Source organism: Malurus melanocephalus, unplaced genomic scaffold (genome assembly GCF_030028575.1).
Source record: "Malurus melanocephalus ecotype Western Australia unplaced genomic scaffold, MMel_1.1 scaffold_548, whole genome shotgun sequence".
NCBI classification, from domain to species: Eukaryota; Metazoa; Chordata; class Aves; order Passeriformes; family Maluridae; genus Malurus; species Malurus melanocephalus.
The window spans coordinates 351,644-368,524 of NW_026623780.1; the positions used below are offsets into that span (position 1 = coordinate 351,644).

General features: G+C 55.5%; 2 protein-coding genes across 4 annotated transcripts; one reads left to right on the forward strand and one right to left on the reverse strand.

Moving 5' to 3' along the window:
* Positions 1–74: 74 nt before the first annotated feature.
* On the forward strand, positions 75–9,847 carry SLC37A2 (solute carrier family 37 member 2). 3 transcript variants are annotated; one of them, XM_057382078.1, is made up of 20 exons: positions 75–185; positions 2,480–2,561; positions 2,659–2,746; positions 3,107–3,185; positions 3,365–3,500; positions 3,892–3,968; positions 4,054–4,220; positions 4,600–4,637; positions 4,836–5,015; positions 5,150–5,240; positions 5,313–5,375; positions 5,861–5,946; positions 6,702–6,750; positions 7,046–7,119; positions 7,606–7,684; positions 7,774–7,871; positions 8,197–8,261; positions 8,531–8,579; positions 9,130–9,162; positions 9,615–9,847. In XM_057382078.1, the coding sequence occupies exons 1-18, from the start codon at positions 127–129 to the stop codon at positions 8,571–8,573; spliced, it is 1,554 nt and encodes a 517-aa protein (XP_057238061.1). In that variant the 5' UTR covers positions 75–126; the 3' UTR covers positions 8,574–8,579; positions 9,130–9,162; positions 9,615–9,847. The 3 variants fall into 3 exon arrangements, with proteins under 3 accessions (XP_057238061.1, XP_057238063.1, XP_057238062.1); XM_057382080.1 differs by lacking the exon at positions 8,531–8,579; XM_057382079.1 differs by lacking the exons at positions 8,531–8,579; positions 9,130–9,162.
* A 4,709-nt stretch (positions 9,848–14,556) lies between these two features.
* TMEM218 (transmembrane protein 218) lies at positions 14,557–16,879 on the reverse strand (the record flags this gene model as incomplete). The annotated part of the gene is made up of 2 exons (XM_057382098.1): positions 14,557–15,068; positions 16,760–16,879. Coding segments are annotated over 2 exons (255 nt in total), but the record flags the coding sequence as incomplete, so codon positions are not given.
* Positions 16,880–16,881: the final 2 nt, after the last annotated feature.

Genomic DNA, 16,881 nt, shown 5'->3' on the forward strand with positions numbered 1-16,881 from the left:
GCCGGGGAGCCGGGGCTGTGCCCGGGCAGGGCCGGGGCGGGACCGGGGCCGGCGGGGCGGGAGCGGCGGCCCCGGGGGCGGTGAAAAGGAGCCGGGGGTGCCCGAGCGCCGCCGCCGCCGCCCGCCATGAGGGCAGCGCTCGCCCCCGGGGTTCGCCTGCTCCGCGCCCTCCCCCGGGACAGCCGGTGAGCGGGATCGGGGAGCGGGATGGGGGGCACGGCCCCGGGATCGGGACAAAGGGACCGGCACCGGGATCGGGGCTGTCGCCGGGATAGGAACTGACGTGGGGCAAAATATCGGCACCGGGACAGGGACAGTCTCTGGACATAGAGACCGGGATCGGGACCGTCTCTGGACATGGGGACCGGGATCGGAACAAAGGGCCCGGGATCGGGACCGCCTCTGGACATGGGGACCGGGATCGGAACCGGCCCTGGACATGGGGACCGGGATCGGAACCGGCCCTGGACATGGGGACCGGGATTGGGACCGCCTCTGGACATAGAGACCGGGATCGGGACCGGCCCTGGACATGGGGACCGGGATCGGGATCGGGGCTGTCACCGGGATAGGAACTGACGTGGGACAAAGTATCGGCACCGGGACAAGGACAGTCTCTGGACATAGAGACTGGGATCAGGACCGGCTCTGGACATAAGGGGTCGTCTCAGGACAAAGGGACCAGGACTGGTCCTGGACATGGGGACCGGCACCGGGATTGGGACTGTCACCAGAATTGAAGCTGTCACCAGGATAGGACCTGACACGGGGCAGGGTATCTGCACCGGGATGGGGCAGAGCCTGGAACGGGTCTCACTTTTTCCCGGACCAGCACTGGGATAGAGACTGGCCCTGGACATAGGAGCTGACACCAGGATGGGGACCAGAACCGGCACAGGGGTCAGCCTGGGTTAGGGAGGAGTGGTGGCACTGGGCTGGGGACCRGCAATCCCTGGCAGTGGAACCCGGATAGAGACTGACCCTGGGCATGGGGACCGGCCCTGGGCATCGGGACTGGCACTGGGATGGAGACTGACCCTGGACCAGGGACTGGCACCAGCCTGGAGACCAGCACCGGGACCAGTGATGGACTGGAGATCACTGGGGACCAGCACTGGGACAGGGACCAGACTTGGACTGGCAAGTCGCGTTTTATGGGACCAGCACCAGGGTGGGGAYGAGACCTTCGGTGGGGACTGGGTTGGGGGTCACTCACCCAGGGCCCAGCATTGCCCTCAGGCACTGGACCCACCATTCGATGGGATCAGCCCACACCGGCTGCAGCCTGSCCCAGGATGGGGRGTGGGGGARCCCCAAGGTGGGCAGCAGCACCCAKYAGGGCACRCTCARAATTAGTGGGATGTGGCCAATACAGAGACCCCACCGGCTGCCTTCTCTTTTCACGAGGTGATGGGCCCACTGCCCATTGRATTTCAATTAATATTTGGATTTTTTGGAAGCCCATTGCCAAACACTTACCCTGCTTTTCCATCAGCTGGAATTTTCCCTGCCAGAACACAAAGGGTAAATAGAAAAAAAACACCACCACTTCAAGTGACTGCACGTGAAGTTTCCCTTCCCCTTCCCTGCTGTGGCCTCTCTGCTCCTCCTGGATCAGCCCCATGGTCACTAGCAGTGATTTTGGGTGATTTATTAGTTTTTTGGGGTGGGAAGCTGCAGTTTCTCAGCTGAAGTGCAGCCTTGGAGCCGGCACCCCAACACAGGGAGCCACCCTGGATTTGCAGGGCACCTGTCATTGCTGCAGCTCCAGGGAGAAGTGAAACTGCAAAGAGAAGCAGGATGAGACAAAACCACAAAAAAAAAGTTGTTTTTTTTCTTGGAGCAATCCCGTGACATGTCTGTGTGCTGCAGCTGCTGCCCCTGATCACTTACATCCTCTGTGCTGCCATAAAACCATTCCTAAAGGCAGGGTAGTTCCTTCAGAGACGCTCAGATTGCTCCAGAGAGTGCTGGATCCTACTTGGGATTCTCCAGGCTTTATCTGTCAGCTTTGATGGGAGCAGCATCCCCATTCCCTGAGCCCAGACTCCTATTACCCCAATAATTCCCTGCATTTAACCCAAACAAAAATGATGTAGTGGCTGTTTGGTRGAGGAAGGGGAGCTGGTATTACCTAGGGCATTCCACCCCCCTGTTTTCTTTTTCCAGCTAATCTTTAATTAACCCTGGCAGTGATGAATCAGCWCAGTTTCCACTCATGACACCAGGAAGGCCCTTGCTCACCCYGTGTTTCATAGGGATGGAACTGCTYGGGGAGGTGGAAACACTGCTTGATGCTCCCCACAAAACTCAGCTGATCTTTTTTTAGCATCCTGGGCTTTTTTGGGGGGGCTGTTCACTTCCTGAGCAGCTCAGCTGAGCTGGTTCAGGTCACTAATTCAGTAGGAGTCCCACTGGGTGCTGAGGTCACCCATCCCTGTCCCACAAACCCTGACCTCTCCTTTGCTCCCTCCCACAGCTATCGGGGACTGACGCTGGTGCTGACCTTCCTCTCCTACACCAGCTACCACCTCTCCCGAAAACCCATCAGCATCGTCAAGGTGAGCTCCAKYCTCACAGCTGTGGGGCCAGGGAGCCTGCAGAGGGGACCTGGGGACATGACAGCAGCTCGATTTCACCCCCTCTCTCTCCCTGCAGAGCCAGCTGCACCCCAACTGCTCCGCCTTGGGCCCCAACCCCCGCAATGACTCCAACAGCACCACATGGTGCAGCTGGGCCCCCTTTGGTAAGGCTGAGCCTCCCAGACACCCCAAAACCCACGCTCGTGGCAGCYGAGCTGGGCTCCCCCGTTCCCTAAAAGCGGGTCGTGGCTGGGGTTTGGCAGGGGGCCGGCTGCTCGTTAGGCACCCGGAGGTAATTAAGTGTTGAGGTCTGTCCCGTGCCCCCAGGCCAAAGGGCAGCAGTGGGTGGTGAAATCCAGGACAGGGCAGGAGCAGGTCCTGGTGCTGATGGCATCTGGCCACGCTCCCAGAAACCCCATGGAGACCTGGCTTTGGAGAACGGGGCACAACCCTAAGCCAGCAGCCACGGGGAGGGGACACCAAATGGGGGCCAGGCTGAGGTGGCCCTAATATTTGTTTTCCAGATGGGGACAACTACAAGGAGCTTTTTGGGGCGCTGGATAATGCCTTCCTGGTGGCCTACGCCATCGGGATGTTCATCAGGTACCAGGGCCTTTCCCTCCACACACCAGTTTGCACCAGTGTGCCTGAAACTGGTTTGGGATGGGGTCATGCTCACAGGAAAGCAGCCAGGGATCCTCTCAGGATTCAGGCGCTGTGATCACACCCATCGGTGGCATTGCCCATGACAGCTTCTGTTGTGCTCTTCCCTCTCTCTGCAGCGGCATTTTTGGGGAGCGCCTCCCCCTGCGCTATTACCTGTCRGGGGGGATGGTGCTGAGCGGGCTCTTCACCGCCCTTTTTGGCCTCGGCTACTTCTGGGACATCCACGTCCTCTGGTACTTCATCGTTGTGCAGGTGTGTTGTGCCGGAGGATGCCCTGGCTCTATCACTGTGGCCTCATCCCAGTTTTTCAGTGGCCTTCAGGGGCTGGGGTGGCCCAGTTCCTGAGCAGGGCAGCACTGAGTGTTTCCATTCCCTGCAAAATCTGGCTGTGCGTGGTGTGGGCGTCGAAACCGGCGGGTGTGCCCGGCTCCGAGCCGTGCGGGCAGCTGGTTTGGCAACACCAACCACTCCCAGTTTAGCCATGGCAGCGATGCAAAGGCTCCAGGATTGCCCCAACAGGGGAAAAACCAAATGTTTTCTTAAGAGTTTTGGAACAGGGCCGGCTGTTTTTGAGCCCAGCTGCCCAAACCAGCACAGAAGCTGCAGTTGGTGGCTGCTGGGTGATGCTCCCATCTCTCACCAGGTGTGCAATGGGCTGGTGCAGACCACGGGCTGGCCTGCGGTCGTGGCGTGTGTCGGGAACTGGTTTGGGAAGGGCAAGTGAGTCGTGTTCCTACGTGTCCCATGCCAGCCCTGGTCCCTGCTGACCACCCCAGTGACRCTGACCCGGCCGTGTCCCCCCCAGGAGAGGTTTGATCATGGGCATCTGGAACTCGCACACGTCCGTTGGCAACATCTTAGGGTCGCTCATCGCTGGTGCCTGGGTTTCCTCAGCCTGGGGCCTGTCCTTCGTCGTGCCCGGCATCATCATCACCACTGTGGGCATCATCTGCTTCTTCTTCCTCGTGGAGTGTGAGTGTTGTGATCTGGGGCACAGCAGACAACCACTGTAATATACATAATTTTCTGCCTTGTCTATCTCCAAGCATTTTTGGCAATCCCAAATATTTATTTCCAACCCGTGGCTAGCAGGCATGTGGCTCTGGCTACCACAGGGACGCTCAGCATCCTCTTGGGTCGTCCAAGCAGGCGCTGTCCCAGTCATTCCTGTGAGCATTGCTAGGTATTTCTTGCTAGGAAATACCTGGAAAATCCTTTGGGATTTCACAGGGGAAGAGGGTAGCCRTAGATGCATCCCAGATCTGGGGGTCCCCAGCCCTGTGGGATGCTGGAAGGASAGCAGGTGGTGGGGTTGGTCCAGGCTTTCACAGGGTGTTCTTTCTCCCTGCAGATCCTGAGGATGTTGACTGCAACCCCCCTCTGCATCACGTGAGTCTCACCAAATTCCCAACGGGAATGTGATAGCAGCAATCAGAGCAATGTTCAGCTGTCACAGCTGTGTCCAGCTCTTCTGGACATCCTCTGAGCATCTTCTGAGCATCCTCTGGGCCACACCCTGGCAGCAGATCCAATGTTTTGACTCTCCAGCCGTGAGTGTCTCATCCCCTGCTTTTGGCTCACTTTTAGACGGGCTGTGATGAGGATCCTGGAGGAGTGACCACCAGTGAGAAGGATCCTGAATCAGTCMCCTCCAACGAGGGCCCACTCAGCCTCTCGGGCCAGAGTAGTGTGGATCACTCCAATGGCCCCAAGGAGCCGGCTGAGGAGCCCGAAGCCATCAGCTTCCTCGGGGCACTTCGGATACCTGTGAGTGCCAGGATGGAGGAAAGAGCAAAGCCAGAGCAGCTCAGACCATCAACAGGGTGTCCCCAGGGCAGAAAATGGGTCTGGAGGAGGCTGGGAGAAGGAGGCTCCTCTGATGTCCTCTCCTCTCCTGGCAGGGCGTGGTGGAGTTCTCGCTGTGCCTGCTCTTTGCCAAGCTGGTGAGCTACACCTTCCTGTACTGGCTGCCCCTCTACATYGTCAATGTTGGTGAGTTCTGGGGACAGTGGGGATGGAGCCTCGAAAGGGAAGCATCTCCTGACCCCTCTCCTCTCCCTGCAGCTCATTTCGGTGCCAAGGAAGCCGGGGACCTGTCGACCCTCTTTGATGTCGGGGGTATTTTAGGTTCGTCAGCGTGCCGGGCTGGAGGGGGTGGATCAGGGATGATTTCCAGACAATTCTGGCCTCAACCAGCCTTGGCTGGTCCACCCCACAGKCAACACCACCTCTTTCCCCAGAGAGGTTTATTCACAGCATTCAGCAGACAGCAAAAACTCCTCAATTTTATTTTGGTATCCTGTTGTTTTGGTGACCATGACAGTCTCTCTCCTCAGGCCTTGCTTGCTCAGGCATTCCCTTTCCTTAAATAAATAACACACTTTGCAAGCATGGAAGAGACCAGAGCTGCATGGAAGTGCTGAGAAACCATCTGCAGCGAGGAAGGGATAAATCAGAGCTCTCCACTCTGATATYATTGTGTTTAACCTTGGGGGCAATGCTGGTCAGAAGATGGGGGATGATAGARCATCATGTGGGATTTTGGGCTAAGCCAGGGCAGAGCTCTGCCGTTTTGGGATGCTGTGACTGACACCTGTGGCTCTTCCTTGCAGGGGGGATCTTTGCCGGCCTCATCTCTGACTACACAGGCGGCAGAGCCACCACGTGCTGCGTGATGCTGGTGGTGGCTGCTCCCATGGTGAGCAGTCACGCGGGCTCAGAGCCCGTCACGAGGGTTTCATCTCCTCTGGCTCCTTTGAGTCACGGCCCAAGCAGCCCCCRGGATGAGCCGGTCATGGGATGAGAGATGGGATTGATTCACGTGCCCAGATGCTCCTGGGAAGGATGTCCAACTCTAGGGGAGGGGATTGTACAGACCTTGACAACTAAAAAACCATGTCGTTTTCTGGTTTTTTTTTTTCCATCCTGCCATAACTCTGCTCAAAGCCTTGGGGGTCCCACCGAGCCGGTCCAGCTTTTGTCTCTTTGATTTTCATCCCAAAATCCCCTCATGCTCTGCTGGATCTTGGCCTGGACGTCCTTCCTGAGCACCTGCACGGAGCTCATTTGGCTTGGCTTCCACAACGTGGCTAATTAGCTGTAATCCAGCCCTGGCTGGCTCTGGGCTGGGAGCCTCTCCCACCGAAGGAGTTGGCTCACGCTGGGAGGCAGAGGGGCTGCCTCACGTCCATGGCACCACTGGGGCAAATTAGTCTGGCTGCAGCCGGCCATAAATCGTGGCAGCACCTCTGTGTGCCAGCTGCCAGGAATTTCATCAGGCAGGGATGCAGAGGTCAGGGGAGCACTCAGCCCCCATCCCCGCTGGTGTTTGGCACCAGCAGTAATTCAGGTCCCCATATTCTCCATCCCACCCACAGCGTGCTGCTGCAAGGAAAACGCTTGGTAAAACAGCTGGAACAGCTGTGAGTGCTTCACCTTGTGTYTCTTTTCCAGCTGTTCCTGTACAACCACGTGGGTCAGAATGGCATTGGCACATCCATAGGTAAGGAGCTCTGTGCTGCAGCCAGCTTCCCTCACTGAAGTGGCGATGGAAGATGCTGTGGATCCAGCTGCCTTTACTCCCCCACTCAAGCCAGGCTCCTGGGCTGAATTTTGGGGAGGGTGGGGTTGGATGAGTGTTCCCTGCCTGCTGGGTGGCATCTCCACGTGAAAACGGAGATGCACAGGAGATGGAGGCATGGGACAGCCATGTCTGCACACAGACTGGGGGTGATGGACCCGATGTCCTGCTGCTCCCTGCACCTAAAGGTTTAATCTCTCCCCGGGTACCTCTGCAGCGATGCTGATCATCTGTGGTGCTCTGGTTAATGGGCCCTACGCGCTCATCACAACAGCGGTGTCGGCAGATTTGGTAAGAGGTGCACCTCAGACCCCGCCTCGCTGCCCTGGCACACCCAGAGGCTGCTCCCTCTTTCCCAGAGGGATGTTTTGCTGGGATTTTTGCTTTTTGCTTTTATTTTCTATCCACTCCAAAGCCCAGTGGAGAAGGGCAGAGCTGTCACACCCGGTGCTGTGCTCCTCACCCTCCCTTAAACACAGGGGGTTTTCCTGTTGTTTTTTCACCTTGGCCACACGACTGTGCTTCAGCTTTGCTGTATCTCCTTCTGAGCACAAGCAGAGTGGAAATATTTGGTGGCAAATCACCAGGGAATTTCTGCCTGCTGTTGGTTTTGCCATGGTTTGGCTGCAGGCAGCATTTGAGTTTGGTGTTCCCATTTGTGGCTGGGTCTGATACACAGAAATTGCTACCTCGAACATTGACTTTGCCCTGGGATTTTCCAGCTATGCACCCCAAAGCTGCTCTTGCTCCTTGTGTTTTATTCCTCCCTCCTTGCAGGGAACCCACGAATCTCTCAAAGGAAACGCCAAAGCCCTTTCGACCGTCACAGCCATCATTGACGGCACGGGATCGGTCGGTGTGTATGGCTGGGGGTGCTGGTTGTGGGGTGTCCCTGTCCCCTCCCAGGTGTGACCAGGGGCTGATGGGGCTCGTGTCCCCTGGCAGGTGCCGCGCTGGGGCCGCTGCTGGCRGGGCTCATCTCTCCCACCGGCTGGAATAACGTCTTTTACATGTTGATAGCAGCCGACGTCCTGGCTTGTCTGGTAGGTGTCTCCTCCTTGGCTGGACTCCTTTCTCCACCCTGGGCTTTCACAGTCTCCCTCTTTGCTGTCTGCTCCCTGATGGGGGGTACAGGTGGTTCTCAGAAGACATCCGGGCACAGGGCGAGCTGCAAAGCCTGTGTTGGCTCCAAACCTCTGCTTTCACTCGGCTTTTCCCAACACCCCCCTCCTCYACGCACAGATTTAGTTCATACTTCTGCTAGGAAGAGCTGTAGAATTGATCTCCTRGTGATGGAAACGCTCCTGCCAAGGCTGGAGGCTGCAGAGCCACCAGGCTCACAGTAATTCTCTGCCGTTCCTCTTGCAGCTCCTTGCTCGTGTGGTGGTCAAGGAGGCCCGTGGCTGGTGTGGCCCCATGGCGAGGCAGAGAGGGTACGTAGTCACAGCCCCGGGGCAGCCTCTGGCCCCGCCATGCCGAACCCCGGCGTTGCTGCCACTGCAGAAAGATGTTTGCTATCCCTTGCTGTCGCTGCTGCGTCTCCACACGGGCACTGTGCCAGGCTTGGTGCAGCCACACGCCCCTGTGGCCACAGAGACATTCCCACCTCCAGCCAAGGCAGCACCTGGGGGATTTTAACCCTCTGTGCCTAAAAAAAAAAAACACTTGGGGTGCTAAAAACGCCGTCCTTGTGTCTTTGTAGCTCTAGTGTGCAGCTAACAGAGTCAGTGATGGATGGGAAGTAGCTCGGTGTAAGTACCTCAGCCTGAGCTCTGAGGATTAAATGCAAACACAAGCCTGATTCCTTCTGATTCTGAGTTTCACTTTGCAGGCTCARCCTAGAAATAGCCACTCCCCCAATCGCTTAGGGCTGAGATCAGCATTTGGGAATCAAAAGATTGAATTGAAATGGCTGGGGAAGAATGGGGTGGGGTGGGATGGGGGCGTGGGGAGAGCAGGATGTGGCTGAGCAGTGCATCCTTGTCTCTGGCAACAGAGATGTTGGCTCTGATGCCCRATCGATTTGGATTGATTAATGCCCTTGAAACACCTGAATTTATAAGCTTTGCCCACCTGTGCTGCTGAGCTTGATTACACATCCAGGGCTCGCTAATCAAACCTGCAGCAGAATCACTGCAGCGAGCGTGTAAATAATCCCCAAATCATCACTGGCCTGGCTCCGATTGCCACCCACATCCCCGTGTGACACCCCGAGGAAGGGGCCACAGCCATCCCAGCAGTGGGGCTGCCAGACCCCGAGCCCCCTGCGAACGTTTTGTCCCCTATGTCTTGTGTTTGCAGGTGAAAGACCAATAGGCTGGGCCTCGTGCTGTGGTAAGTGCGGCCCAAATCTCCTTCTCTGGCCGCTGGTGGAGGGCTCTGGCTCTGCTCTCTTGTGCCGGGGCTGGTTAGGGTGAGGACTGGCCCGGAGGGGTTCAWAGCATCCGTGTTTGCACCGAATTCCAGCTGCTTTCTGCTGAGGGGAGCAGCTGGCTCCGTTTGTGGAAATACTGCAGCGTCTTGAGAGCTTTGGGGAGCAGCTCGTAGATTAAAGGCACAAACTGTCGGATTTTTGGGGACTTTTCAGCTTTGGCCGGAGACAAAACCGTGGCTGCATCTCCTCCTTGCGCCTGCTTCTCCTCCTTGCGGTGCAGAAGGGGCTGGGCTTTCCCGGCACAGATGATTTTCCTTYTTCACCTCTCTGGCAGCATCGCAGCGTCCACCATCGGCCCCAGCTCCTGCGGGGCGCTGCCCTCGGGCTCAGCCGCTCGCTTCTCTCCCCGCAGGTTTAAGGAGTTCTGAGCCGCCCCGAGCCCGGAGGGAGGAGAAGGGGCCGGGGCGCACCGGGAGCGTCTCGGCACAGCCCGGCCTCGGGCACGGCCCCGGGGGCTCGCTGCCACCGTAGGCTGGCTTCCAGCGGAGGCAGGGGCGAGGAGCAGTCAAAGGRCCCTGGCCAAGCGGTTTTCTGGGTCCGTTCTTCACCATCGGCCGTTTTATTAATAAAAATGTGCAAAAGCTGTGTGGCCGCTCCGTGCCGTGTCCAGCCGGGGCTCAGCCGAGCCTGTGGGGCAGCGATCACCGCCCTCTCGTTSTTCTCCTCCCCTTGCAGTCTCTTGTCCGTGAGCCTACCCCAACCAAATCTTGATATTCCACGATCTGGATCGGGAGGATGATGCCAAATCACTTCAGGCAAAACGCTGCTTATTCTACGCAGAGAACACCCCTGGGCTCAGCCCAAATTAAACTGGGTTCACTCCTTGGCTCATCCCGCTGCAAAAAAACAACCAAACCCAATGTTTTCCCCGATTATTAATATTCCGAAATCACACCGTTTAGCCCCAAAATAAGAACGTGCACCGCCCCCCACCCCACGGCGAGCACTCGGTCCGCTGCGGGCAGCTGATGAACCTCATTAGACACTTCCTAATGAGGAGGGGCTGCAGCCCCGCAGGCTCCCCGGGCGGGGATGGGGCTCAGGGGCCCCCGCGGTGTCACTCGAGTGAAGGCAGGGCCAGCTGTGCAGCCAGCTGTGTGCTCCGGGGGGTGCCCGGCTTTGATGCGCTCGGAAGCCGCGGGATGCGCGTCCAGCCCGGGGAAAGCTCCGGCTCTGTGCCCGGGGCAGGGCAGCGCCCTCTGCCAGGGGCTGGAGCTCTAATTGACTTCACCTCCTTGGATTCTGACCCGAGAAGAAAACACCTGGGCCTGATGTGATTTTATTAAGTGGTGATTTCATCAGCAAAGAGCGGAAAAAAGGGAGGAAAAAAAAAGGAGGAAACTGGCTAGCCAGTTGGATCAGCTCCCTGTAAAGCTCTGAAGGTGATGGAGTGGCACAGGGGAATGGGCAGCTTGGAGAGTGGCAGCTGCAGGTGTACAAACAGTGATGGCTTTCAATCCCCTCCCCTCTGACCAGTGATGCTCAATGGGCCCTGGAAACTCGCTGGGAAAAAAAGCCAGGAGCAGGCAGAGAAAAACAAAATCCCCCATTGCTCTTTTCCCCAGGAAAATACCAATCCTGCTGGGCCAAACCCTGGTGGAGCCATAGGGAGAGGAGTCAGGACAGGGTCTGTCCTCAGCAGAGCCCCAGGGCTGACCCTGCAGTGTCCCCAGACCGGTGGCACATGTGGCCCCTGAGGACACAGGACCCTCACTGCCCACAGGGATGCCACGTGCTGGGCTGAGAATGGCTCATTCAGTGCACATGTGATGGAGCTTTCACACTCAATAACCATTCTCTTGTGGAGGAGGGCCTCAAAATACATTTTCAAGCAAAAAATCCCATAAACCCTGACACACATGGGGGCTTCTTGCAACAGCAAGTTGATTTGGGGATTTTTTTCCCCTCTTTCTTCCTTTTTTTTTTTTTTTTCCTTCTCCCCCTCCTGCCTGTTCCTTCAGCTGCTCACAAATTTTCCGGGACAAATTTAGGCCTGGGCCGTGTCCCACTCATGTTTGGAAAGTCTGAACAGCCTTGGCTGTGCTGCCAGGAGCAAGCAGAAAGGGCACACAGCCCATGGCAGTTTCAAACTTAACATAAAAAGAGCCAAATGCCAAAGAAAACTCCAGATCTCCCCGAGCTGTGGAACTGAGGGGTGAGCGGGGAGGCAGAGAGGGGATCCCCTGGGTTTGCCTTGGCCAAAAATCTGTTTAAATGGAGCTGAGCTGGTCTGGGAGGAGTCTGGGGGACAGCTTGCTTTGTTCTCCTCTGCTGGAGAAGGGGGCACTGATATTCCTCTGCCATGGACACTGTCCACTTCTATCCACGTGTGCTGTGATGGGATAAATCCCCCCTGAAATGGGTTCTATCCATGTATGCTGTGATGGGACAAATCCCCCTGAAATGGGCTCTTTAGGTTTGATCAACACAGCATTTGGGTTTTTCTGTAGCTGACCCCCACCACGACAACCCCACTCACCAGGAGGCAGATGGGGAAGGGGCTGCTCAGATTTTGGGGGAACAAATTTTGGGTCTGCRGGGAAGGTGAGGAGGTGGCTGGGGCACAGTCTGTGATTACCTATGCAGGGAGCAGCTGGCTGAGGCTGAAGGGCTTTTTAATTAGCAGCCAAAGGCAAATGAGGATCCAGCAGCGGGGAAGCTGAAGTCAGCAAAGTCAAGGTGGAAGTGTGAGGGCAGTTTTTCCAGCGAGGGTAATTAAGTGCCGGCAGAGAGCRGTGTGAGACGTGAGGAATTGCCGTCGTTCAAGGCTCTTAAATCAAGGAGAGGAGTTTCCCCTGCAGACTCAGCTCCCTCCGTGTCTGCTTTGRGGCTGGCACCAGCTGGGCACCACATCCCGGGGCAGGAGCATCACTGGGCATTTCTGATAGGGAATTTTGGGAGGAAAAAGGGCTGTTTTCCCATCTGGCTTGAAAGGCAGCCAGTCTGCCCCCCTCCTGGCACACACACGGTGTCTTTTAGGTTTCTTTCACTGRGATTCAGCCCGATTTTCTGCCTGGGTGGGGGTCTTCTCTCGGGACACGGTGGATCTGGTTCTCCCATCCTGTGAGAGGAAGGCTGGCTCAGTTTGGGCTGGAGAGGGGCTGTAACAACATCCACAGTCCCTACACCCTCAGCAGCAGCTGAGAGGTTGGGGTTTGGGACTAACCTTCCATTCTTTGGCAAATTAATTCCAAAATAAAGGATTAGGCTGAGAGACGGAGGCAGATGTGCTAGCAAGAGGTCCTCCTCCAGGAGATGAAAGTTTGGGATGAGGATGGAAACAAAAAAATCACCATTTGGGGCTGGTTGGGAAGCAGCTCTGGCTCATACCAATTCCTTGACGTGGTCTTTCCTTTTCCAAAAATAAACAGGAATTCTTTGGAAAGCCCCTGTGCRGGGAGGAGCAGAATTGCACAGAATAAATAAATATACAGAGAGGCTGGGCTGAGCTGATCCAGCTGTTTGCTCCCTGCTGCCAAGGCTTGTGAAGGATGAGGGTGAATCTCAAAATGTCTTGGTGGGGGTGAGAGCACATGAGGCTCTTTCCCCAGTTAAGGGGATTTTTGGGGAAAAAAATGCAGAAATGGCCTCCTTGAGCAGGAGTTACCATGCCTCTCTGGCAACATGGCTTTTTGCTCTCCCCAAAATAACTCCTGCACTATCAGCCTTTCAGCTCATTTTAGTCACAAACAGACTAAGATACAGAAAAAGAARATACAGAAAAAGCCYTTATTTGGCTTTAATTACAGTGCAAAATGGGGAGAAGTTTCACATTTTTGCTTTCAGGGTTGGATTTTTAGTGCTCCAGCTGCTTTTGCCGTGGTTTCCCTCCCATCTGTCAGACCGAAGCTGAGRCTTCCCAAACCATCCCACAAACAGGGGGATAACAACACGGCAGGCACAGAGCTGGAGCTGCCAGACAAGCTCCGTGTTCACAAAAGTTATTAAGATGATGAATTAAATATGAATTTTGCTTCAGGTATAACAAAAACCACCAAGAGAACCCAAAGCACTGGTGGTGCATAAATGCTCGGCGCGTTCCTTAACGCGATCGTTCGGCTCCCTTGGATGCAGGCAGGGACAGGAAGGGATTCAGCATTTCTAGGGTGGATCTGCCTCTGCTCTGCTTTTTTTTTAGGAATGTGCTTACATTTTTTAGCTGGCTGAGTCAGTGCTCTGGGGTGCTGGGGCATTTTCTACCAGGGAAGCATCACCTCCGCGCCCACTGGCTCTGCCTTATCAATCTTTCACGTCCTGAAAGCTCTGTTTGGTGAGTGACAGCTGTCAGGACAGGGCTGGAAGAAGCCAGKTGGTTCTTGAATTTAATTCCTTTCAAAATGAAAAATATTTTTAAAAAATTCTCTAAAGTGGGAAAAAAATTAAAAATCTAAGATTCTGCCCTCAAGTTTTTGGCTGTATTGACCCTGACAACYGCTCAGGGCTGTCTCACTGCCTGGAGCTGAGCAGCTCCATCCCTGTGGGGCTGGAAAATGTGAGCCAAACAACCTGGACACCTGTGAGCAAAGGCTTCTTTCCTGCTCTGAAACACTCACAGGATGATCCAGGCCACCAAAACACTTTCCTCCTGCATTTTAAAAGCCTTTTGAGATTTTGTGCAGGAAAATGAGCTGCAGCAATGGCTTTGCAGACAGCCCCGATCACTGATGCCCACAAGTTCATCTCAACACAGGCTCTGCTTCAGAGGGATTGTCCCGTGGCTACCCCCCAAAAACAGGGAGAAAAATGGGATTCATCCCCACTGCTGCTCCTGTAGAACCTGTAGAGAGTTTTCTCCCCCAAGAGGGGAAAAGAGGGACAGGGAAGGTATTGGAGCTGACCAGCAGCTGCAGCAGGATCTGTGCTAGAGATGTGCATGGGTTTGAAATTACGGGGTAGCAGCAACTGTGAACCTTTGGTGGCATCCAGGGTGACACCTCGGGGCCCTTCCCAGGCAGGGAACACCCAGGTATCAGCAAGGGGGTGTTCCATGGCTGGCAGGACTGTTCAGCACASGAGAGTGGGACACAGCTTTTCCCTCACTCCTGCTCAGGCATTATTTTGCACTTTATTCACTCCCTGCTCCAAGTCCCCATATTTCCAGCCCAAAGGACCATCCCAAACAATCCATAATCATGCACTGATGTTTGGTTATTTTTCCTCAAACCCCCATGTTTGCCCCTCAAACTGCCCCAGAAAAAGGCAGTTCTCAGAGGCACTGTCACCACAGGGTGGCCAAATGTGACACTCCTGCAGAATGAATAAAGCCTGAGCCAGGGATTTTTCAAACGGTTTTATTAAACCATAGTGAAAAAGGAGAAGTAACAAACCATACAATAACAAACCATCTCGGTTCAGTTCAATTCCCTGAATCAGGGGCAGCACCAAGTGCCTGGATCTCAGCTGTCCTGTAAAAAACAGGAYTCAGAGGTTCACACACCTTTGCAGGTGCAGAAGTTCGAACCCCTTGAGGAGGAAGGGGTTTGTGCTCAGACCAAACTTTGCTTTTTAGGATGCAAAATGTAGCGCTGGGTGCAAGCAACACTTCATTTGCTTTGCCAGCTCTTTCTGAGCTCAGGAAAAACGTCGTGATCATGTCCAGAACCATCTCCTGGTCTCTCTTCCTGGTTTATCCCCATGAAATTAGGATTTCCTCCTTGCAGAGATTGCTGTTCTAGCTGCTGGGGACCGGTTTGGCATACAGAGGCTCCATGAGGTGGTAAATCAGGATCAGGAACAGGCACCCGAGGAAGACCAGGCTCATCACAGCCAGGAGGATGAATCGGCCAATCAAGAAGGTGTCCACGATCTGCAGGGAACAGAAACACCAAGATCCCAGCACATCACAGCCCCAGTCTGCTCCAGGGGCCTGGAGGGAGCACAGCACATCCTGGAAGAGAGAACCTCTGGGGSTCCCCCAGATTCCTCTCCTTGCTTTTCATCCCCAGCACGGGCACTCTCTGTGGGACGCACAGCGTGTGACAAAGGAGTGTGAGAATCTCTGCACAAGCTGCTGGGAATGTTAATGTGGAGCAGCACAGCACTGAGCACAAGGAGGAGACAGGAGCTGAGCCCTCAAGCAGTTCTCCCCAGTCACAGTCACAAACCTCCAGCCCCGATTCTCTTTTAGAAGGCAGACAGCGAGGAAAGAAAAAAAAAAATTTAAAATTTGAAAAAAAAAAGCTGTGGTAGCTAGGCAAGACACAAAGAGCAGCCAGCAGTGAGGAGGCTGCTTATGAAATCCCCCTCTCTGCTCCCAAGACCCCCCAGAGCTCTGCTCAGCCCCAGCTCAGCTTTATCCATCGCATTAGCTCAGCCCTGGCGCTGCTGCAGAGAGTCTCTGGTGAGCAAAGCGCCGGCTCCTTCCACACGTTTCACTTTTTAATTAGCCAATTAGCAGAGTTTTGGCACAGAAAGCCCAGGTCATGTATTATTGATAGGCAGGGCAGGTCCAGTCCAATTGAAGATCCGTAAAAAAAATCAGCTTTCCAATTCCATTTGCCTCCCAGGCAACAAACAGGCGCTGGGCTGCCCTTCATCTCACTCCTAACCTTCACACGAGCAGGTCACAAGYGACACAGAGAGAAGAAAAGAACCTGACAAGTATCTTTTAGTAGGGATTTACACAGAACAAGGACCAGAAGAGCAGTAATTAACGTGCATTAATAATAGAACAGAGGAAACGGCACCTGAAAGGCYGCAAAACTTTGTGTGTTCAAAGCCCAGGGAGCTCTGGGAGAGCTCGAGGTGGCAGYTCAGGCAGCCTGATCCAAAAATTGGGGGAGATTTCTGTGCCTGACAACGCAGATGGCTTCATGCTCAAGCATGGCAAGAGCCTAGAAGAGAGCTAAAGAGCTGTTATTGGGCTTTAAACAGAAAACAAAGCTGGGGGATGCACAGTGTGCAAGAAATTAAAAAAAATCCCTGCAAAAAGCTGGAAAATAAAAGCATGAAAGGCTGCGGAATTGGAAGGAGAACCATAAGGAAAGGGAGCGGCAGAGAGGGAGCAGAGGCTGCTGGAGCTGGGAGGGAGCAAAGCAGGAGTGCAATCCCTGCAAAGAGCCCCTGGGGACGGGAGGAGGGGARCCAAACCCCACGGGTCAGGTGGAACACTGTGCAAATCAGCAATTTAGTCAGAGAAATTAATAGTTAGCGACTCCACGAGTGACACAGCCCGTGCCGGGGGAGCCTGTGCCGGAGGAGGAGCCGCAGGAGACCAGAACGGCAGCAGAGGGCAATCCCCGGAGTCCCGGGGCTATCTGAGGTAAAAACCCAATCCCGGCGCCTCAGGGCAACCCATCCCCGGGGTAAAGAACCATTCCCGGAGCTTCAGGACGGCCGCTGGGACCCGTCCCTGGGTCAAACACCCGTCTGGGGCCGTTCCCAAAGCAAAGCCCATCCACGGGGTTCAGAGCAGGAGTTGGGGCCACGCATTCGCCCCCAGATCCATCCCCGGGGCTCGGGGCACAGCCGGGTACGGCCCCTCAAAGCCGGGCTCACCTCCTCAGCGCCGACCGGGGCCGGAGTCTCGCCTTCCCGGGGGAAGAGCAGCAGCGCGGCCGTGAGCGCGGCGGCTCCGAGCGTCACCGGCACCGCGCCGACCCTGCGGCGACAGCGGAGAG